Source organism: Chiloscyllium punctatum, chromosome 26 (assembly GCF_047496795.1).
Source record: "Chiloscyllium punctatum isolate Juve2018m chromosome 26, sChiPun1.3, whole genome shotgun sequence".
NCBI classification, from domain to species: Eukaryota; Metazoa; Chordata; class Chondrichthyes; order Orectolobiformes; family Hemiscylliidae; genus Chiloscyllium; species Chiloscyllium punctatum.
This window is the reverse complement of record NC_092764.1, coordinates 78,735,748-78,759,534: the sequence shown is the minus strand read 5'-3', so window position 1 is coordinate 78,759,534 and position 23,787 is coordinate 78,735,748. Positions and strand designations below refer to the sequence as shown.

General features: G+C 38.8%; 1 protein-coding gene across 1 annotated transcript in view; it reads right to left on the bottom strand.

Moving 5' to 3' along the window:
* The window catches only part of pdpr (pyruvate dehydrogenase phosphatase regulatory subunit), a 50,267-nt gene extending 29,469 nt beyond the window's left edge, over positions 1 to 20,798 (bottom strand). Inside the window, exons 1-7 of the mRNA XM_072547754.1 lie at positions 20,630 to 20,798; positions 18,548 to 18,846; positions 15,474 to 15,607; positions 14,554 to 14,635; positions 6,199 to 6,362; positions 2,744 to 2,865; positions 1,499 to 1,616 (exon numbers count right to left, since the gene is read on the bottom strand). Of these exons, the coding sequence (XP_072403855.1) occupies positions 1,499 to 1,616; positions 2,744 to 2,865; positions 6,199 to 6,362; positions 14,554 to 14,635; positions 15,474 to 15,607; positions 18,548 to 18,810 (883 nt within the window). The 5' untranslated portion in view covers positions 18,811 to 18,846; positions 20,630 to 20,798. The remainder of the gene's footprint in view (positions 1 to 1,498; positions 1,617 to 2,743; positions 2,866 to 6,198; positions 6,363 to 14,553; positions 14,636 to 15,473; positions 15,608 to 18,547; positions 18,847 to 20,629) is intronic.
* Positions 20,799 to 23,787: the final 2,989 nt, after the last annotated feature.

The following is a 23,787-nucleotide window of genomic DNA, read 5'->3' as shown; positions in this document are numbered from 1 at the left end:
GTTGCCTGGTATGGATGGCACTAGCTATAAAGAGAGGTTGAGTAGATTAGAATTAGTTTCATGAGAAACACAGAGGTGGGGGGGGGGAACTTGATTGAGGTTTACAAAATCATAAGAGGTATAGAAAGGGTGTATAGCAAGAGGCTTTGTCCTTCGAGTTGGAGACTCAATTACTAGGGTCATGAGTTCAACGTAAGAGAGTAAAAGTTTAAGGGAGACAAGTTCTTTACACAGAGGGTGGTGTTTGCCAACGGAGGTGGTAGAGGTGGCCATGATAGTGTCATTTAAGATAAATTTAGACAGATATGTGAATGGACACAGAGCAGAGGGATACAGATCCTTTGAAAATAGGCAACAGGTTTAGATAAAGAATCTGGATCGGCACAGCCTTGCAGGACCAAAGGGCCTGTTCCTGTGATGCAATTTTCTTTGTTCTGAAACCATCATTCCTCCTGTCTTTACTACTGTAGAAATGAAAATTCACACCAGTCAGCCAATCAAATCCTAGCCTCCTTTAAATGGAGGTCATTCAAACCTCAATGTTAAAATTCTCATTCTTGTTTTGCCTCGAGCTTCTGATATACCTATACACCTCTAACTCTAGCACCCTGAACATCCCCAATTTTAATCACTCCATCATGCTGACTGAGTCTTCAGCTCCTCAGCCCTAACCCCTAGAATACCTACTTGCATCTTTCTACCCTGCTTTCCTCCTGTGGGACACTACTTTTTGATCTCTTTAATGAAGTTTTAAGACACCGGACCCAATATCTCCTTTTGTAACTTGGTGGTCATACTTTGTTTTATAATATCTATGTGCCATGCCTTTGGTTATTTTACTGCATTGAAGGCACATCATGAATATAAACTAGTGTTCAGGTCAGCATGGGTGAAGTTGCTAGAGTGCATCTTATCAGTGCCTCACAAGCTTAACGTTATGATTAATACTTTATGTTCACATGCTTAAAGTTAGCTTCATAAACTTAAGGAGACAGTTTGAGTCCCATCTGTGCCAACCACTCCAGCAATGTGATCATGGATATTGGGAGTGCTTTGGCCTGGATGGCTAGGTGGCAATTCTCAGGTATGGATGGCTACTTTACCCCATAACATATCTATCACTGACAGGTGACCACTGGAAGCACAATTGCAAGTGCCTTATGATCTGGTCAAACAACAGAGTCTATGTGCATACAGGAAATCCCCTGGAGGCTGTAGAGAAGGGTTTGCTGACATAATCACTGAAAAGCAATAAAGGAACCCCTTTGCCTTCAGTCCTGCTCTTAATGAGATATTTTATCAAACTGATACTGTGTTCTCCAATTTGAATCTTATTATCTGAGCCAAGGTATGTGCTCCAACAGACTGAAAGCAACAGACTCATCTTTTCCTAAAAACGTGTTCAACTTGCTTCAGGAAGTATACACTGATTCATTCTGTAAAACTTGTAATAGTGTAAATGAACAATTGATTCCAGCCAAATATGCTGCTCCCTCACCTGGCACATCAGGGCGCAATCCCTGCTCCAGTGGTCGGGTCACCAGGTAAAAGTGTTCACATGGATGGAGTGGGACAGATACAGGCTCCTCGCTCATTAAACCAAGCTCATAGGCCCACTGGCCACAGAGGAGCAGTTGGTTAATGCATGTAGGCGGAGGGAAAGAGAATGAGTGAAAGAATAGTGTTAGCTTCAGATACCAAACTTAAGACCAAAATATGTGTATTAGTACTTCAGTTCTACAGAATTAAAAATATTGGCCAGTTTTATAGAGTCATAGAGTCATAGAGATGTACAGCATGGATTGGAGGTGTTAATTCCTTTAGTCCTAAACTGTTGATGCTGAACAGTATGAAGCCAAGGTGCAAGTACAAAGAATAAAACCCCTCTAATATCAAGTGATTTTTATAACAACCACAAATGTTAAATGGAAGTCATCAAAGGCAGAATATTTGACACTAGATTGAGAGGTTGAGGCATGGGGCAAAAGAATCTAATCTATATATTAGAAAGAATCACCATGAAGCTGTCAGTCCTGTTCTGCAGTAGGCATCTCTGTAAGTAGGAGAATTGAATTAAACAGGACAGCCCTGGTGTACAGTCCACAGTCTTCAGGATCTCCTCAAACACCTGTCCTATACATACAATATTGGGACAGTGGGCACTAGCTCAGGAAAGCATCTCAGAATTGCTAGAGGAATGACCAACTGTACTGACATCACAAATCTTCACATTACAAAGGAACAATATTACTGTCGATTTCAAGATTAAACGTATAGCCTTGAGGATTGTGGAAACTCAGTCAACGAATGTGCTCAAGATAGAGATCAATAAATTTACAGATACTACTGACATTGAGGGATCTGGGGTTAGTGCAGGAAATGGCATTGAGGCAGATCAGCCATACATTTAGAATGGAGGAGCAGGCTCAAAAGACAAAATGGACAACTCTTGTATGAGTCTGTCAAACAATCACGGACCATCACTTTGCAGGAAAATATTTTGTACTGTAATCCACTGGAAACTAAAAGGCAACATTCAGCTAACCTTCACAAAGCAAAAAACAAACAATGTAAATATCTCAACAATTTAAGAAAGACAACTCTTAACATTTTGTCTCAAAACAGGGTGGCTTTCTGTTTCACGCTGCTGCTTTTCTGAATGGCAGGGAGAGAGTAGATATGATGAACAGTCGGCACAAGAGACAGAATGCTGAGACAGTGTTACAAGGATTGAGTTGGTTACCTGCCCTGCACAGTTCACAAAGTATTCACAGTCTATATGGCCTCTGTCAGTTTCAATTCCAGTCACGTGGCCTTTCTCGACCATCACATGATTGACACTGGCCCCTTCGTATATCTGGACTCCTACGGTAAACGACATTTAGTAGGGCTCAAAATTTAGCAAGTTACATTCAGATAACAAATCTGCTTCAATAATTTTCATTTCACCTTTCATACAGTAAAACCATTTCAAAATGCTTCACAGGGGTGTTATCAAACAAAATGTGACATTAAGGTACAGAAAAGTAAATATTAGAAAGTGACCAAAAGCTTGATTGAAATGGTAGGTTTGAAGGAATGACTTACAGATAAGGAGATATATATATACATACAATGAAACATTAGACAGGAAATGCCAGCATTTCCTCTGGCATAATGCCAGTATATAATTAAAGTGTGTCATTAATAAAGAATATCATTCAAAGAAGCAAGAGGAAAACAGACTTCAGTCCAAGACAAAGAAATTCAGAAAGGTGACCAAAACGCTTGGTCAAATAAATTGGTCTTAAGTCATAAAAAAGGGTTTGGGAGGGAAAAAGATTGAACAGCTATTTTCTTGAGCTCAAAACAAGATTCTTAAACGTAAACAAATTATCCAACTCTTTCATCATACCGAGATAAGTTTGGTTTGGAACACAGACAAAAAAAAATGGTCAGGTAGCAAATAAACATTGTGGCATTTAAATAATTTAAAAAGTTAACAAACGTCTGTTCTTAAAAAAAAACTCAGCGACAAAGTTCTATCTGAGGTTTACCTGGGAAGGTAAGGACAGTATAAGATTAAAAGAACATGAAGAAGGACAGTAGTAAGTTGAACAAAAAGACAGCGAAAAAGCCAGGAATATAGAAAAATGGGTAATAAGTAAACAGAAAAGAGAAGCTAAAGTAAACATTGGCCTCTTAAAGGTAAAGGCAGGAAAAATTACCATGGGAAATGGTAAAGGTATTGAAAATACATTTTTGAGTCTGCCTTTGCAGTAAACAAAATCTAAATTATAGGATAACTATGGGGATGATAAGAGTGAGAAACTTAGAAGTAATTATTATTAGCAGAGAACAAGTTTTTAAAAAACGTTAAGGAACTAAAGCCAACAAATCCCTAAAACATGGTGATTTAATTCTTGGATTCAAAAACAAGCAGCTAATGAAATAGATGAAGCATTGCTTATAATTTTCTGAAGTCCCCCAGATTCTAGAATGGTCCCAGTGATTTGGAAGCTAGCAAATCTAACAAGAGAACAACAGATCAGTTAGCCTTGACAAAAGTTATTGGGAAAATGGTGGAATCTACGCAGGAGGAAATTTAACAAGCAATTCCAAAACCACAGTCTATTAAGAACTGAAGAGGTAGAAGCAAGAAAAAGCCATTTGGTCCCTTAAACCTGCTCTGCCATTTAACAGGATGCTGGTTGATCTGAAAGTGTTCTGTTCACCATCACATTTGATATCCTTGTAAATCAATAATCTGTGCAAATCAATCTTGCATACAAATTACTTAGTTATCACTGCTTCCTGGGATAGCAAATTCCAAAGATTAAAAAGCCGAAGAGAAAGAGTTCCTCCTGATCTCCACATTCAATGAGATCTCTTATTTGGAAACTGTGCCCTCGAATCCTGCGTAAGAAGAAACATCCTTTCAGTATCTAGAGTCACAAGATCCCTTAGAATCTTTTTTGTTTCAATAGATCACTTCTATTTTCCTAAACTCCAGTGAGCAACTTTCTCAATCCTCCCTCAGAAGACACCCTTTCATCCCAGAAACAACCCAAGTGAACTTTCTCTAAACTGACCACAACTGTACACTGGTGTGATCTCAAAAAAGCTCTGTAGGATTGGTTAATGCCAAGGAAGCAAGGGATAAATAGGTCATTTTTATAATGGCAAATTTTCAACTTGTGGAGTGTTGCAAGAATCAACACAGGAACATCTGCTATTTAAAATCTATACTTAGATTAATGAAAACTAGCAACGTATCCAGGTTTGCTGACAATACAAAGCTAGCTAACAATGTAAACTGTGAAGAGGACATAAAAAGTCTGCAAAGATAAATAGTCAAGCATGTGGAACAATAGTTGGACAAGTATGAGATTATTCACGTTGACGGTAATAAAAAGAGCTAAACTTCTTTTCAAAGGCATGTAACTTCTAAAGGTTGAAGATTAGAGAAACTTGGGTATACCTTAAAAGGAACACAAATTTAGCATACAGATACAACAACAATTAGGAAGACAAATAGCATGTTGGTGTTTACTGCAAGACAACTGGAGTATAAGAATTAGGAAATATTCGACAATTTACTTCACTAAGGCCATACCTGGGCATACTATGTGCCATGTCTAAGAAAATGCTCAATGAAGTTGACAGTGAAAGCTACTAGATTTGTTAATAGAATATGAAAGCTATCCTTTACTGATTGACTCTCGACTTTAGGTGAGTGGTGATCTGATTGAAACATGCAAGATTTTGCTGGGGTTGGACAGGGAAAACACAGAGGTTGTTTGCACTAATTTGGGAATCTGCAACATAGCGGCATACTTTCAGCATTAAGAATTGATTGTTTAGGACTGAAACGAGGAGAAATCCTTTCCTCAATGCTTCAGAAAGTTGAGGATGGTCCATTGTTGAGTGTATTTAACACTGGGATGAATGACTTTTGATCTTAGGCAATTGTGGTATTTGGGTGGCAGGTGATAAAACTGAAGCAGAAGATCAGTCAAAATTGCATGAACAGTGGAGTTCATGAAGCTGTACTTTGCACGTATTTCCTGTGTAATTCCTCAGCATGGAATCATCAGGATAACGAGCAGGTCCACCAACACTGTAACAAAGAACTTTGCTCTATCTATGCTGAACAAACCCTTAATAACCACAGCATTACAACACGTGGCCAGTCTGTTGAAAAATAGCAATGTATCCAAGTTTGCTGACAATACAAAGCTAGGTAGCAATGTGAACTGTGAAGAGGACATAAAGAGTCTGCAAAGATAAACAGTCAAGCATGTGGAACAATAGTTGGGCAAGTATGAGGTTATTCATGTCGACGGTAATTTTAAAAAATGCTAAACTTCTTTTCAAAGGCATGTAACTTCTAAAGGTTGAAGATTAGAGAAACCATGGCATTACATCATGTGGTAAGTCTGCTGCTAAGCTCACTAGCTATATAGATAAAGGTGGATTCAAGTGTTGTAAAAAGCATAGTGAGGGAGCAGCACGTTCAACCCTGCTCAAAGCATCAATCTGTAAGACCTTTCATATTCACACAATGTAAACTGAAGTCAGAAAATTGTAAATACTCAAGGCTTTTAGTAAGGGAAAAGCAAACTGAATATCAGGGAGATGTATACAATTTTGTTTTATAATTGCTTGCCATTTAAAACTTATCAGAATTAAATGCTATCCAACAGCAGGGAAACTCACCGTTGTGTACAGCAGCTGTCACGAATGCCTGGACAACATCTGGTGGAGAGATGACTGCATCTCCTGGGACATGCATTGCTCCAACAAGGTCATGGATATTTACCAGAGGGTGCAGCTGAGCTACCTGTTTCGGACTGATGATGTCACAAGGGATTCCCATTACCCTAATAATACATGGAACAACACACTTAATATTCTGTGCTTTGTAAGACAAAGTGGGTAAGTGAAGTTGGCATTTACTTATGAATGCCATCAATACAACTAAACTACATGACAATTACAGGAGATATCACCACAGACCATTGCATTTCATTGCGAAGGCTTCTGAATGATGTTCAGGGATATACAATTAATTCAAGACGATCACCAACAAAATAGTCCTTCAATATTTAATTGTGGACTACAAGAATCAGCTCATCACTACCATTTCAAAAGGTAATTTGGAATGGCCTACTCGAACCAGCAACACCTACATCCAATGAATAGATATAGAAAAAATTCACAACAAGGTGCTGGTTTGCCACAGTCTGCTCAAGTAAGGCCTGTTAGTTCATGCCAGAATGTCATAAACATTGCAATAAAGATTGCATGTTCATAAACCATATATTTTAATGTGATTTCACAGCTGCTGCCTTTACCCACTGTATGTTGTTTGTTTTTGCACATTACTGTCCAGTAGAAGTTAGGTATCTCTTTCTGCTCCATTTCAAATTTTACTGGCTTCTCCTGTATTTGAAGCAATTGTCCATGTCCCAGGTTGAATTATAAACTGGACTCAGTTTGCCCTATTTTGTAAATCTTGAAATTGTGTACATGCATTATACATACCTATCCAATCCTCTCAGTTGCATCCTCCTAAACCTTCAACAATTACTGACCTAACATAACGTGTTCATTACACCAGAGCCCTTTGACTTGTTTCCCAACAGTTGGACATCTGCTTTCAGCTCCTCCCATGACCCACAGAGCTCTACAGCTGAGAGAGATGTGCTTTGTTTGAACACCATTTAATCCAATTACTTGTACAAGTGTGACCGTGGGAAATACTTGCCTAATTGTCCTCTTTCCCTTACCAAAGGGAATTGCACAACTAAATCAAAAGTTTAGCAGAGTGTGTTCTTGAACTTACCTATTTAGTACTGTGCATTCAAGATTATACTGAAAGAATTGTTGTGCCACAATAAGATTTTTCAAAGATCTGTGCCTATTCTTATCACAGACTGGTGCAAATGTAACACATTCATGATCAATTAGCTATGAATATAGGGGAGCATCTATTGTGATAGTAATATGAGAACTTTAAAACTCACACTCAATACACTATTTTGAAGAACAAAAGGAGAGTTATTCCCAATGTCCTGGCCAATATTCATCCTTTAATCAATATGGGGTTTACTAAACGTAAATTGTCTATGCATTTCCCACATTATGATTTCTGTTGTAAAAAAGTACTCTCTTAGCTATAAAACATTTTCAAATGTCCAGTGATTGTAAAAAGAGCTATTAATATGCAAATCTTTCTTTCCTTAACAGCTATGTGGATGTACATTTTCCTACGTTATTCTGACCTGTGTTTTTTGCAATGGCAACTGGTTTGTCAATGATTCAGCTTTGTGCTGCCCTGATCAATCTTTATTTCAATTCTCTAATTGATTAATCAGGGACTTCTATGATGTGTTTAAAATGGAGCAGATATTTTGAATGAGTGCAATGGCAAATAGTGAGACACCCCTGCCCAATGTTTGGCACAAAAGCTCCATTACTCGCACACATGATTCTTGTCGCCAAGGTTTATGGAAGTCTTCAAATCTATTTTGTATAAAATCATTTGCCTCTGCTCAATAACCCGACTACCCATTCAACAACTCTTCCAGCCACCCTCCATCCACTCCCACTTTGGGGGTCACACAAATTTATGAATAGTAAGATGAGGCCACATCAGGAACAAGTTTGGAAAATACTATCCTAGAAAGGTCAGGCCATTCTCAGTGTAGTAGAGCTAGAGGAGACACTGATCCAAATGGGGGTCAATGGGTCAGTGGGAGAAATGAGGATCAGGCCACGCCTACAATCAAAAGGTCAATGACGGGTTTTCATTTCTACTTTGTAAGCTTATGCTTAAATACCAAGGTGCATCAAGTTTCATTTATGCTTGGATAAAACATGAAGTTAGCTATGATCCTGTCCAAAAGACAGAACAAAGGTAGCCCAAACACAGTGACCCACCCAGAGCTGACTAATAGTTCTTGACATATTTCGGTCTAAGTAGGATCCTTGTCAGTTAAGGAAAGAAAACATTCAAGGGGATGTCACGTTGCAGCTGTACAGAACATTGGTGAGGCCACTTTGAGGATAATGCGTACAATTCTGGTTGCCCTTCTATAGGAAGATATTGTTAAAATTGTGAGGGTGCAGAAAAGATTTGCAAGGATGTTGCCAGGAATGGAGGGTTTGAGTTATAGGGAGAGGCCGAATAGGCTGGGGCTTTTTCACTGGAGTGTAAGATGTTGAGAGGTTACCTTATAGAGGTTTATAAAATCATGAAGGGCATGGATAGGGTGAATAGCCAAAGTCTTTTTCTGAGGATGGGGGAGTCCAAAACTAGAGGTTATCAGTTTAAGGTGCGAGGAGAAAGGTTTAGAAAGTGTGAAAATACTATGGCTTTAAGAGGTATATTTTGTCCTTTTCGTTTAATAAAGAGAGGTTGAGACAGAGGTATAGAGATGTCTATTCAGAGCCAGTAAAGTAAACAGTTTGTGAGGCCTTGGGATTTCTAAAAAAAGGTGGAACAATGGAAGTAACTTGAATGGTTGGGGTCAAGCTCCCACAGAACCAGGATTTTTTGTTTAGCTTTCAGTAGCAGTTGCTGGGTGTAGAAACTGTTTTACCTCTCTCTGATGCAGTTAAAATCTGGTATTCTATTCCTGCTGTTAGAATTACATGTGAGACAATCTATTTGACTGACTTTGCCTTTGCCAAAAATGTGTTAATGAAATACTACTATATTGGAACAGTTAATGGACAGTTTATTATTTTGTTAAGTATTTTGATAGACTGACAGTTAAGCCAATTCTTTTATTGTTATTTTGTCTGTATTTTAACTATAGTGTATGAATAAAGTGTTTTGCTTCAAGCCTGATAGTCTGTCTAATCGAATTGCATCTGGAATGCAATGCCTGGCATTTGCCTTTAAAAATAAGAAAACAAAATACTGTCCAAACTATCTCCTTGACATGTTTTGAAGGGGATTGGTCTGGTCCATAACAAAAGGACCTGAGTGGTAACTTTTTCTCGCAGGGAGTGGTGCTTGTATGGAATGAGCTGCCAGAGGAAGTAGTGGAGGTGGTTACTATTACAATATTTAAAAGGCATCAGGATGGGTACCTGCATAGGAAGAGTTTAGAGGTTTTATGAGCCAAATGCTGGCAAACAGAACGAGGTCAGATTGGGAAGTCAGGTCAGCTCAAAGTTGATTTCAAGATTAAACGTGTAGCCTTGAGGATTGTGGAAACTCAGTCAATGAACATGCTCAAGATAGAGATCAATAAATTTATAGATACTACTGACATCGAGGGATCTGGGGTTAGTGCAGGAAATGGCATTGAGGCAGATCAGCCATACATTTAGAATGGAGGAGCAGGCTCAAAAGACAAAATAGACAACTCTTGCATGAGTCTGTCAAACAATCACGGACCATCACTTTGCAGGAAAATATCTTGCACTGCAATCCTGGTCAGCTCAAAGTTGGACCCAAGGGTCTGTTTCCATGCTGTATGACTCTATGAGGCATAAGTCACTTGCGTGCATCAGAACAATTAGGGAAATTCATTCAGGAAGATAGAGTCAAACAAACAACATTTTAAAAATTTGAAAAGTTCATGTGGCAGACTTGGTCATTTCAGAGCAGTTGAGGCCTGGCCTCTTATCAAAAATTGACAGATAGGGATGGCATACACAGTGTTGAAAACGAAGAAATGCAAGATGTTATGTGTGACAGATAACAATGGCCTCTTTCTAGCAATTCAAAAGGTGACTCAGATCGAAAGGCTGGAACCAGGGCCAAGTAACTCCAGACAAAAGCAAGAAAAGTAACAGCAGGCTGCTGCTATAATATGCAGATCATGTTTGCCCTCAACAGAATGATAAGAATTCTCAGAGCAATGACAGAGACTGAGTGGAAAAAGGAGGCCAGCAACTAGAAAGCTGGAATGGTGAATGCTAACCCAATTCCAGTGGCTCTCACATCTCAGCAGATAAAAATAAAGAGCAGGGAGTTAGAGAACTACAGTGAACTGAACAGTTAAAAATGTGAAAAAAAATACTTGAGTTGAAACCAGCGCTGAACTACAACCTGCTTTTGTGCCAAGAAAATGAAACAGAAAAAATTACTGACTGAAAGGAAATTCCAGGAATTTTAGTTTGTGTGAGTCTCCTCACTTAGAATGTTTATAAAGTTACAGTTTTCCTTTCTTCAGAAATGCATCCTTTGTCAGCAACACAATTAAATGGATCAATATTTCCAAGGTGCATTTAAGAATAAATGATTAATTGAGCACATTCATTTCAATTTAAAATTGTACAATTAGAAAATTGCAAATTACATTTAATATTCGAGATGCCGCTATGATTTTTTGACTGTTGTTTACTCAGTTAACTGTAAAAGGCAAAGAAAACGTTTTAAAAAACTAATTTCAATTGTGAAGTTACAATCACCTGGTAGAAACTGAATTTGAACTCTTCAAAATCTTCATCATTAATTCAGAGTTTTAAAATGCAGGTTTATGCAGTTCCAATTGAAGACTTGCAAATATATTTTAAACCAATTTGAACGTTACAAAGTACTATTACTGATGACACAAAGACACAAGGTATTGTAATCAACACAGATTGAAGTAAAAAGCTACAATAAGATATTGATAAATTAAGTGGATATGAACTTAAAATTTAGTTACAGAAATAGGCCACTTAGCTTCTCACGCCTGATTCCCCCATTCAAAATTATGCTGGCTGATTTGATAATTCCCCACCCTCAGAGCAAACAATTTCTTCATTTCTGTCTTAATGGGTGACGAATTACTTTTAAATAGTGACCCCATGTTTTAGAGTTTCCAACAAAAGGAAATATGGTCAATGGGCAAAATTGTTTTAAATCAATTTACAGTAAGCTAATCAACAATGAAAAAAATGCCTGAAAAGGTATAGGCAACATCAAAATGACCAAATTTCAGTATCACCTTGGTTACTCATTTGGCCAACAGCAACTGATTAGAGTCATAGAGATGTACAGCACAGAAATAGAGTCTTTCGTCCAACTCGTTCATGCCAACCAAATATCCCAACCTAATCTAGTCCCACTTGCCAGCATCTGGCCCACATCCCTGTAAACCCTTCCTATTCATAAACCCATCCAGATGCCGTTTAAGTGTTGCAATTGTACCAATCTCCACCACTTCCTCTGGCAGCTCATTCCATACACGCACCACCCTCTGTGCAAAAAATATGTCCCTTCGGTCTCTTTTATATCTTTCCCCTCTCACCCTAAACTTATGCCCTCTAGCTCTCGACTCCCCCACCCCAGGAAAAGACCTTGTCTATTTACGCTATCCATGCCCCTCATGATTTTATAAACTTCTATAAAGTCACTCCTCAGCCTCTGACGCTCCAGGGAAAACAGCCCCATTGTTTCATGTTTTTTGCACTGAGTGCTTGAATGGTGCAGGTGACAGGGTATCATCACTTTTACTCTGGAGGGGTTCAGAATACTTGGTACAAAAGAAAAGAATTGCAGAGCAGTTAACCTAACATTTCTTGTTTGAAAATTACCTTCATCTACAATTAAGGATAGGGTGACTGAATTTCAAGGCAATATTCAGCTGAGCAGTGACTGCCAGCATGGATTGGGCCATGCCTGATAAATCTGACTGAAGTTTTTGAAGGGGATTCTAAAATACTGAACTGACATATAGCTAAGGATGTTATTTGCACATGAAACTTTGAGCTTTATGGCTCAAGGGTAGAAGTCATTCTTAAGCTGTACTAAGCCTTGATCACAGCACACTTTAGTAGATATGTTATGGAGTCAAAGGGAGTGCAGCATGGCTTACTGAATTCAATAATTAAATTGCAAGGTCAGAAATTGCACAAATGTTGGCTGCATTCCTTGTCTGGATCTTTTGAATTGAAAAGTTTAAGATATTAGAGAACCTATAGAGTAGACAGAAATTTGTTGACTGATTACATTGCCCTTTACATAGGTCTCAGAAAGGTAACTAATGTGTCACAATTACAATCGGCTTTTTCCAAATGAGGTTAGGTCGCAAACAGCAGACATTGAAAATCAGATCACAGCGACTAAAATTATTCTGAGTGTTTAAAGGAGAAGAGGAAGGATCCCATCTGTCCTGCTGAAAGCAGCAAGATTTCAGTATACTGTCTCTTTAAAATAATTGTATGTCTGCTTTGATCCCCTTGGCTATGGCTGCACAGAGTTTTTTTTAAATCTCTAAAGGTTAGCCATTTCTTCAGCCATATTATAATCATTTGGAAAGACACTTGAAGAATGAGTTTGATTTGTGTTTAATTTAAAAAAAATCTGCTAGTAGATATTAAATAACCTAATAAATTGTAAAAACTGCTTACTGAGTTTAATTCTAAGTTGTTTCAAGATCACTGATTCCAAACATGAGACCATCAAACACACAAATCAAAAATTTAACTTTTTTGATGAATGCCAAAAACTGAATGGGGTTCAAAGCAATTCTTGAATTATCCTGTTGGCACTGATATGTGTGAATAAAGGAAAATGCAACTGCTATACAATAATTTGGTAATGATCTGAAAAAGTTCTTAGTAGCGATGGTAATAATTCTGGTTATTTTAAAAACTGTTTCTTAATTCATTGGGAGGGATAAAAAAAAGATAGTATTTTTGTGCCATCATGGTTTGTTTTTCAAAATCTGGACATAAGAGTTTAAATTTATTGTAAAAGCTATTTTAAAAGATACAAAGGCTAGAGACAAAAAGGTAAATTGGCACTTTGTATATTTATTGAAACTGACATGGCTTAATTTACAGTAAATGCCACAAAGACATCTAAAAACATTTTTGACAGTTTTTTAAAAAATTAAACAAGCAACATATTTTGTATTATGCTTCATGTCATTAAAGTTTCTTAACTGGACCTTTGCTCACAGTGACATAAGAAAATCCCCTTGGGCTCTTAAGCAATGTTATAATGGATTCTCTATCCTTCTTGATACAAACAGGAACCCATGGTTTCCCAGACTGCCTAGTGGTTGACTGTGTCAGCAAGAAACCCTCAGGTTTAAGAATTTACAAACTTAACTGAGGATGTTAGGTGTCAAATGTCACAATATGGTGAAGATTTAGATTCCAAGCTTTACCTGTCAAAGAAGGAACCTTAACCCATTCATGGGAGTCACTACCTTCTCAGACAGAGTGCTTGAGAAGAAGAGATATGGAAACTGCTTGCAAATAAATCTTTAATGTGAAACCACCAAGCCTAGCAGTATTTATAGAGTCAATTACTGCACATTAGGAAGCTATTCAGCCCATTATTCCACATGGAATTGGTATCAATTCAATCAATCATTCCTATTCCCCTACTTGATCAATGTAGGCCTGCAAGTTTATTTCCTTCAAGTATCCAACCAATTTCCTTTAGAAATCATTGGTTCCATGTAGCCAGAGACAGGGCAGTGGAGAAGGGATAGTGGCGCAGGTATCGTTGATGATGAACTGGCTCAGAACTGATGGACTCTCTTTAAGCTATAACTTTCCATTTTCTTCTTATGCTTAAAACTATTCAAAATTGTGCTGGATCATGGCAACAGTAGAAAAGCTTTTCGCTGTATTTTACGGTTTTCTCACTAAAATACACGTGGCAATAAAAATCATTCATTCATTCCAGAAAAAAAATCATTGATTGTTTTTGCCACCATCACTCAAGTGGCTAGAAAGTCATCATCGAAAGGTTTCAGCAAAGGTGTGATTATTTGACGTATCATACCTACATGTATATAAAATATGAGCAGAAACAAATGACACATCCCTTTAAACCTGTTCTGCAAATTCAATGGTCCAACTGTTTGGGTTTCAAATTCCAGGATCCCATCTACCTCTCATAATCGTTTGACTTCCCTGCCTAAAATGAGCCTATCCACCTGCTTTAAAAATATTCAAGGACTCTGAAGCTCAAATACTTTATGTAACAACGTTCACTTATGCTTAAATAAAGAAACTGTTATAAATATGAAGTCTCCTTCAAATCACTGAACAAACTGTCCAAAGGGACTTCAAATTAATTCTTACAGGTCTGAAACCAATTTTACTTACTGTAATCGTGAGACAAGACGTCGCAGGGATATGAGCCTGTCCTGAGTATGAGCCAGTGAGATTGAACCAGTCTGAATGTAACCTGGTAAATACAAGTGGACTTAGTTTAAGCTGCAGTTCTGTGCACATTCACTGTGTGCTTTGATGATGCACAACTTGCAAATGATATAACCACCCACGTACACATGTAAACAGAAACAAACCTCTCTCCATAGAAAGAAAATTGCATTTATAATGGCACAACTTCAGACATTGTCAAGCACTCTACAGTCAAAAGACATTTTCAAATGCAGTCATTGTTGCTATATAAGAGACTCTGCAGTCAACTCATACACTGTAGATTCCACAGAGAAAAGCAATCGCAATCCGATAATCTCACTGAAGGATACATATTGGCCAGAACAATGGCTCTTCTCAGTTCCATTGTTAATCTTTTTTCCCCTCAGAAAACTGACTGCTTTATCTCATCATCCTGAAGACAGTACCAGCAACAGTGCAGCACAGCCTCAATATTACACTGGAATTTCAGCATAAATTGTTTGATCAAGTATCTGGAACCTTGAAGTATTAATATTGGTGACTCAAATTAGTGCAAACAATTTTAAGCTCATTTAACTTACTTATCTAATGGCTTGAAGTTCACTCATGTCAACAGGCAAGCACCATACTGACCCTTTCCAGGTCAATAGTAACTCTCACTGTTTCCTAAGTAAACATGGCAAAGTAAAGACTGTAACCACTCCTCAGGTAAACACAATACATTATAACCATTCCCTGTTGCAAATATAGTTGAAGAGCTTTGATAAATGAGCAGTTAATCCAGTTATGATCTATTAAAGTACTCCTGCCCAAGATATCAAAATGTATGGCGTCTGTATGGTCCAACCCACAGGAAAAACAAGCAATTGCAAAATTCTTACCTGTCTGGACTCCAGTTTCTTGCTCCAACTGCTGATAAAGTTTGTTTGAATAGTCAGCCATCATTGTTTCTATGCTGATGTGCTTGACCGTGCTTACAATGCCGCCACAGAGTCGTGTTGTTCCTGCGGCTAACCTATTAACATCAACAAAACCAAGGGAGATGATAGAAGGTATCAATGCTGGAATTATCAAATCTGTCACAACCACCTTCCTTCACTCCTGTGCCATGGTACATTCAAGAAGCCACCCATATATGCTAATATAACAAACCTTTTATGAACCAGCACCTATGAGACCATGAGTATGCCAGTTAATCAAAAGGTCTACCTACTGAATGTAAAAACACACACTAAATAATAGAAATGTTATGCAAGGTGGGATACACAAAACTGTTTTACTTTATTTACAGCATAAATCACTTAAAATAATAATTTTGTCTTAAGTAAACCTTACTAGCAGCGAGAATGTAACAGTGAACTTTTAACTTCCTTATTTTTCTACTGCGTATTTAAGATTTTGTACCTAGCTATATGTGTACCGAAGATAGCACTAGGAAAGGCAACATTGCACACTTTTCACTGTACCTCTGTACTTGAGTACAAATGACAATAAAATCTAATCCTACTTCAATTGCACCCTCAACTAACTACTCGAACATCATAGAGATCACGATAATACAGAAAACTTTGTGGTAGTTTAGGTATAAAACTTGCCAGTTTGAGTGCTGCTTCTTAAGGTGCCAGTTCAAACAAAGTTTGTTGCACATAAAATGACTGCATGATATTTTCTTGAATCTATTTACTCTCAGTTATGATATTAACAGGTCTAAGTTAAAAAGGAAAATGAAAAGAAATTAGGATGTTGGTAATATTTCACTTCCATGATCTAATTGCATTCTAGAGCTAGGGAATTATGATGAGGACATTTAGTGGAGATGTGAGGAAGCACTTCCACACACACAAATGGGAGTTGATGAGTGGAATTCTCCACTTTCACAAACAGCAGTGGATGCTTAAATCTGAGATAGATAATTTTTGTTAAGCAAAGTATGAAGGGATATGAGCCAAAGGATGATATATGGAGTTAGGCCACAAACCACCAAGACCTCATCAAATGCTGGAACAGGCTTGAGGGGCTGAAAGGCCCACTCCTGTTCCTATGTCCCTATGATTTGAACAGGAGACCTTCATGGAATAAAAATTGGATAACAGAGGATAAATACTGACCCAAAATAGCTGTTATGATCAGCTGACAAAGTTCGACCAAGCTTGTCAAACCAAAAGGAAATGAGGAACAATCTGAGAAAAATTAGCAATGTCAAAAAAGGACAGCAAGGACTCTTGTGGTTTACTAGTAGTATCCCTACCGCTGAGCCAGGAGACCCAAGTTCAAATCTCACCTGCCCTTGATGTATATCTTAACATCTTTGAACAGGTTGATTAAATTGACAATATCAGGCGGCACGGTGGATCAGTAGTTAGCACTGCTGCCACACAGTGCAGGGGTCCAGGTTCAATTCCTGCCTTGGGTAACTGACTGTGTGGAGTTTGCACATTCTCCCAGTGTCTGGATGGGTTTTCTTCGGGTGTCCCGGTTTCCTCCCACAATCCAAAGATGTGCAGGTTAGGTGAATTGGTCATGCTAAACTGCCCATAGTCAGGGGTGAACATGGGGAATGTGTCTGGGTAGGTTATTCTTCGGAGGGTTGGTATAGAATTGTTAGGCCAAAGGACCTGCTTCCATACTGTAGGAAATCTAAGCTTAAGGGACACTAAACTCAGATCAGGGTTGATTTATATCTTTTTAGAAGTTATACATTGAGATGGAAGTTTGGCTGCAGATAACAGTTTTGAAAAACAATAGCAGAGTGATGTACAAACAGACATATATCAACAGCTAAGTCTGGGTCGTAAGACAGAGATAAGGAAAAAACAATGTGTATGCAAGAATTGGAAGACTCTCTCAACTGTAAATGTCAACGCCTAATGAAAATGCAACATTTTGCCAAGAAATCTGCCATCTTCACTGGTCTCAAAGAAAAACTAAACAGTGGACCTCAGGATTCACTCCTGCAACTTAAGAATTCAGAAAAAATTTTAAACTGCAACTGCTCTTTTTAAGCTCATTACTTGGGTGATGTTAATGTTTCATACGTTGCATTTTTCTTCTCTGACTCTGGTTTAATAAAACTTTGCTTTATTTTACTCAGGAAAACCTTGGAATTAGTTTGCCTTCATTTCTGATCTGGTTAACACGTTCAATTTAAGTGGTTCAGCTATGTGATAAAGAAAATAAAAATGTTTCTTGCCATCATCTGAAAGAAGGCTAAAAATAAAAAGAGGGAAGCCAATCACAGTGACGACAGCATCAGAAATCGCCTTGATCCCACTAAATGAAGGGAGGCCTGGGACAAAACTAGAGTTGGATCAGGGCGAAGGAGGAATTTGCCAGTTTCCCAATTCCCTCATTGTGATACATCACTTGCTGGTGGTGCCCTGGTGTGAATTCCAAAACCATCCACATACAAGATAAATCGGGGAGAGGATTAGAAATCACAATGCACACAGAATGTTGCATTATTAACATCCTCAGGCTGTTCTGGACAGAAAGAATACATTTGCATTTATAATTGCTTCCTCCTCCTTACTTTACCTCCACTGCAGTATCTGAATTGGAATGATAACAAAAAGGACGTAAAACACTGGCATTATTGAGTGTATGATGTACACTTTCCTTTGAATATCTGATTTTTTAAAATTTTGTTCCCTCCACTCCAAGAAATGCACATTTCCCAAAAGCACTGACACACTTTACAAGTTCATTCAAATAGTTATTGCTCAAGTGCAAATCTACAACAGCCCAACAAGACAAAACTGAACCTGTTCTTATATAAACAGCGTTACAATTACATTGAAGTATTGTATGGCAGATTGCATGCCTTGTTGATTTTTTTTTCCTCACTTTAAAGGTATCAGAATTATCAAAATTCATTTAATTTAAACTACCTTTAGAGAATTAAGATAACAAAAATATTTTCACCCAAATACTTTGACAGCCTTTGATCAGTGCTTACCGCCCTTGCTCCAGTAATACGACATCAGTCCAGCCCAGTTTGGAGAGGTGATATGCCACTGATGACCCTACAATCCCTCCTCCGCAGATCACAACATGAGCCTGAGAAGGTAATGGCCTCACATTCGAAACGGGTGCTGTTGAGCTTCGCCTCCAACAGGTCTTTGGCAAATGGCATTGTGAAGGGTAGATGACATCTGACAGTAGCCGAGGGAACATCTCAGCCCAAAGGCAGCTCCGTTTGGGTACAGAGCAGCTCCTCATGATTCACCAAGAAAGAGCCAACAGGATAGATAGGATCTGAAATAGCAAAATACAAATTCTAGATACATAGACTAAGAACAACTTGTATTTCTACAACTTTAACTGAATACAGCATGCCAAGGCACATCAATGGACAAATACTGATGCAGATTGAGATATAATTAATGCTATGAGCAAAGGGACAGACAGTGAGTTAGTCTTAAAAGGACAATAGACAATAGTGCAGGAGTAAGTCATTCTGCCCTTCGAGCCTGCACCACCATTCAATATGATCATGGCTGATCATCCTTAATCAGAATCCTGTTCCTGCCTTATCTCCATAACCCTTGATTCCACTATCCTTGAGAGCTCTATCCAACTCTTTCTTTAAATGAATCCAGAGACTGGGCCTCCACTGCCCTCTGGGGCAGAGCATTCCACACAGCCACCACTCTCTGGGTGAAGAAGTTTTTTCTCATCTCTGTCCTAAATGGTCTACCCCGTGTTTTTAAGCTGTGTCCTCTGGTTCGGCACTCATTAGCGGAAACATGTTTCCTGCCTCCAGAGTGTCCAATCCTTTAATGAGGATGAGTGAGAAGAGTGAGAAAGCAATTCTTGACTGTAGGCTGATGCATGACCAGAATTGGTTGAGCAAAGGAAGTGGACAATGTTGGAGGAGCACAATCCCTGCACTTCAGAAAACTGAAGGAGTTTGCAGAAGTAGAGAGAAGTGAGGGCATTGCGGGTTTGAAACTAAAACAAGTCTATACAGCACTCCAAATGAAGTAATCATCTAAGGAAACATGGTACTTTTCAATGTGATACAAACTCAGCTCTGTGAGATATTGACCGATTCTATTAAAAACCTAGTGAAGTGAAAATACACTGTTAACCTCATTTGTTTGTTTACCTTACGCAGCATCAGGAATATAAAAAAAATTTCAAAACATACACAAGATACTACATCTGTATCCATGATGAGGATAGTTCAGAAAGTTCATTTTGTAAGAAGAACATAAGTATTATACAGCAAAGAGCACAAATCTGAAGGGAATGCAGAAGCAGAGCGATCCCGATGTACAAGTGCATCAATCTTTGATGAGGGCAGTTCAAGACTGTTGTTAAGAAAATGCATCATCCTCATCTTTAAGAGCACTGAATACAAAAGTGAGAAAGTTACATTATTCAAGCCTCAACCAGAGTGCTATATCCAGTTCTGGGGGTGCCACACTTTAGGGTGTGAAGTTTTGAGAGACAGTACTGAAATGATTCATGAGTACAGCCCCATGAATGAGGAACTTTTCTTAGAGAAAGATTGGGGATGTTGAGACTGCTCTTCTTGGTTATGGTCGAGAGGAGATTTGATAAAGTTCTCAAAACCATCAGCAGTCTGGGTAAGATAGATAGGGAGAAACTATCCCCATTTGTGGAAGGATTGCAAACCAAAGGATACAAATTTCTTGTAAGTGTGAAAAACAGCAAGTGACAAGAAGATAACCTTGCTCACATAGCAAATAGTTAGGAACAGCAAAGCATTCGTTAAGGTTTTCAAAGGGCAATTGGATCATCGCCTGAAAAGGAAGAATTAGCAGAACCACAGGGAAAAGTCAGGGGATTGACACTGAGGTGAAGCGCGCGCTCCAGGAGAGGTCCAGCACTGAGACAAGGGGCCGAACGGCATCCTTTTGACGGAAGGCAGCTCGTCTACCCAACCCCGAGTGGAGCCGCTGTGGGCTACAAGGTCCAAACTCGCAGAGGTGCCAGGCCGGCGGTGTCCCCGGTCCGTCCGAGCCGCTGCCCTTCACACTGACCCCCGGCCTCCTGCTGGTCTCTCACTCACCAGGGGTTCACTGGCCGAGGCCGCGATTGCTGGCGGCGGCGGCGGTGTGTGTTTATGGGTACATGTGCCTGCCGCTCGCCGACAGCCTCAGCCCCTGGTCACATCCAAGAGGCTACCAGCGGCCAGGCCGGGCCTAGCCAAGCCGAGCCTCTCCCTACAGGACGTACTGACGTCATCGCGCATCACCAGCACCGCCGCATCGTCCAATGAGCGCGGAGGTGTGGTCAGAGACCCCGCCCTTCCCTCCGGGCCCGGTGGAGAATGATTGACAGGCGCAGGACAACACTGAGCAGTGGGTGTCCCAAGTTAAAAAGCAACGAGGTAAAAACAATGACTGCAGACGCTGGAAACCAGATTCTGGATTGCACACAACACCAGGTTATAGTCCAACAGGTTTAATTGGAAGCAGTAACTTTCGGAGTGCTGCTCCTTCATCAGGAGTGGGGGATTTAACACTAACTGTAACTTCACATGTGTACAGCACCTTCAGATTTATGAAACCACCTAAGGCTCACCTGTCCAAATTATTAAACAAAATTTGACATTGAGCCACTTGCAAACAACAAGCTACCAACACGTCCATCTGATTTGAATTATTGTTGTCACGTAGACAGTGAAAGGTTTGTTTTGGAGTCCTAGAGATGCATAGCACAGAAACAAACCCTTGGGTCCAACTCACCCATGCCAAAAAGATATCCCAAGTTGATCTCGACCCACTTGCCAGGACCCGGCCCATATCCCTCTAAACCCTTCTTATTCATATACCCAGCCAGATGCCTTCGCCAAAGTGGCCTTTGGAACTATCCTGAAAGATCTTAGTGAATAATAAAGGTTAGAGGGAGGAAATACTAGAGCTTCAGCCAGGGGGGAGCTGGAGGCAAAGCTGCTATTGGTGGAATAATCAAAATCAGGGAAGAACCAACATCAAAGTACAAAGATAGGTAGAGGGGCTTTTGAATTGGAGAACGTCACATACATTGGAAGGAGCTAATCCACAAATGAATTCCACAACAAGAATTTTAAAATTGAAGTGTTTTCAGATTAGCAGCCATCTTTGGTCAGCAGGTAGACAAACGACAGGTGAAAAGATTTGATTCATGCTTGGGTACGGAGTGCAGAGTTTTAGGAAACCAGTCCAACAAGGTAATTTTCAGACTTGTTCCCCAGGGATCAGTATTGGTTCTCTGCTCTGATGTATAACAATCTGGACTTTGTTATGCAGAACATTTAAAATTTGCAAAAGAATTTTAAAAATTGAAACAAAACAGTCAAGGAGATAGTAGCAAACAACAGGACAAAAAGACTGGTAAAATGGAGAGAGACGAGGCAAATGAAATTTTGTACGGAAGTATTTAATATTTCATTTTAGTCAGAAGAGATGTCTATTTTTAAAAAGAGAGCATTTTAAATAAAATGCTGAGTCAAAGAAACATGGAAGTTCATGTATACAAATCTTGGAAGGTGGCAGAACAATTTGGTGAGGCCTCTTCTGTAGTACTGCATGCAGTTCTGGTCACCCTGTTATAGATATTATTAAACTGGGGAAGTCAGAAAATATTTACTAGAATGTTGCTGGGAATTGAGGGCTTGAATTATAAAAATAGGCTGAAACTTTTTTTAGTGGAACATAGAAGGTTGAGAGGTGACCTTATACAGGTTTATAAAATCATGAGGCGCATAGATAAGGTGAATAGCAAAAGTCTATTTCATAAGGTGGCAGAGTTAAAAACTTGGGTACATATTTTTAAGGTGAAAGGAAAAAGCTTTAAAAAGGACATAGGGCAATGATTTTTGCACAGAGAATGGTTCATGTTTGGAATGAACTGCCAGAGGAAGTTGTGGATGCAGGTACAGTTACAATGTTTAAAAGACATTTGGATAGGTACATGAAAAGTAAAGGTTTGGAGAATATGGGCAAAACAGAGTCTGGTGGGACTAGTTTAGTATGGGAACTAATTAGACTGAAGTGTCTGTTTACATGCTGTGTGACTCTGATTGAAAACACTGTAAAAAGTTGTTTAGGATCCCTAACATTATTAACAGACAAAAGTAAAAAAGCAAGAAAGTCACATTGAAATTCTATAAATTGCTGATAAGAATTCAGTCACAGCACTGTTAAATTATGGGTACTAGATTTTTTTGGAACAACATTAAGGACAGTGCAGAAGAGATTTACTGGAAAGTGTTGTATCCCATTCATAATTAACACATTTTAATTGTGAATCAATTTATTAATATTTAATTTATTTCAGAAAACTATGTTTTCAAATTATATAAAATGAGTGCACCAATTGCTGAAATTAATAGCAAGCCTGAAATAAATGCACTCTCAACAAACTTGACACTAATTACAATTTCAAGCTAACCTATGTTAATTATCAATCCGAGAGTTAAAAACATAAATAATCGGCAACAGATGATCTATTTCTGGATCTCAAAGTTAAGCCAGTGTGTCTATTGTTATTTCTATAAAGAAGCTATTCAGTGAAAGAGAAAAAGTTAAAAATCAATTAAGTAGAAATTAATCATCCCAAAGCATGCCAGGCTACCATAGAGATTTCAAGTGGAAACTTTGGTTAGAAAGTTCTTTTATGTTTTCTGACAGAAGCATGAAGTTTAGTTTGGACTTTGGGAAAGAAAAGCAGCTGGAACAATTGTTCTAATTTGCAGCTAGTGGGAGGAATTTAGTGGTATTCACAGTATCGTAAGGCAGAAAGCAGTCAGCATATATAGTTACAAAAACATAAGTGGCTGGAAAAGCTCAGCAGGTCTGGTAGCATCTGTGAAGAAAAAAATAGAGTTAATGTTTCAGGTCTTCCTCAGAACTGATGGTAGCTAGGAAAATGTTGGTTTATATGCAGAAGATTAGGTGGGGTGAGGGGGTAAAGAGTAAACAATACAGCCCAAAGAGATATAAGAACAGTTGGACAGAAAAAGGAGTGGATAACAGAGGCTAGGAGGATGAATAGCTGTTAATGGAGACGGTTAGTGGCTGACAATGGGTTGCATGTCATAGCAGAATGAGATAATAAGACCTGGTGTGTGGAGGTGGTGGCTAGGATATAGGAGAGTTCAAGCCCTACAGTTATTGAACTCTATATTGAGTCCAGAAGACTGCAGGATCCCCAAGCAGAAAATGAGTATTGTTCTTCCAGCAA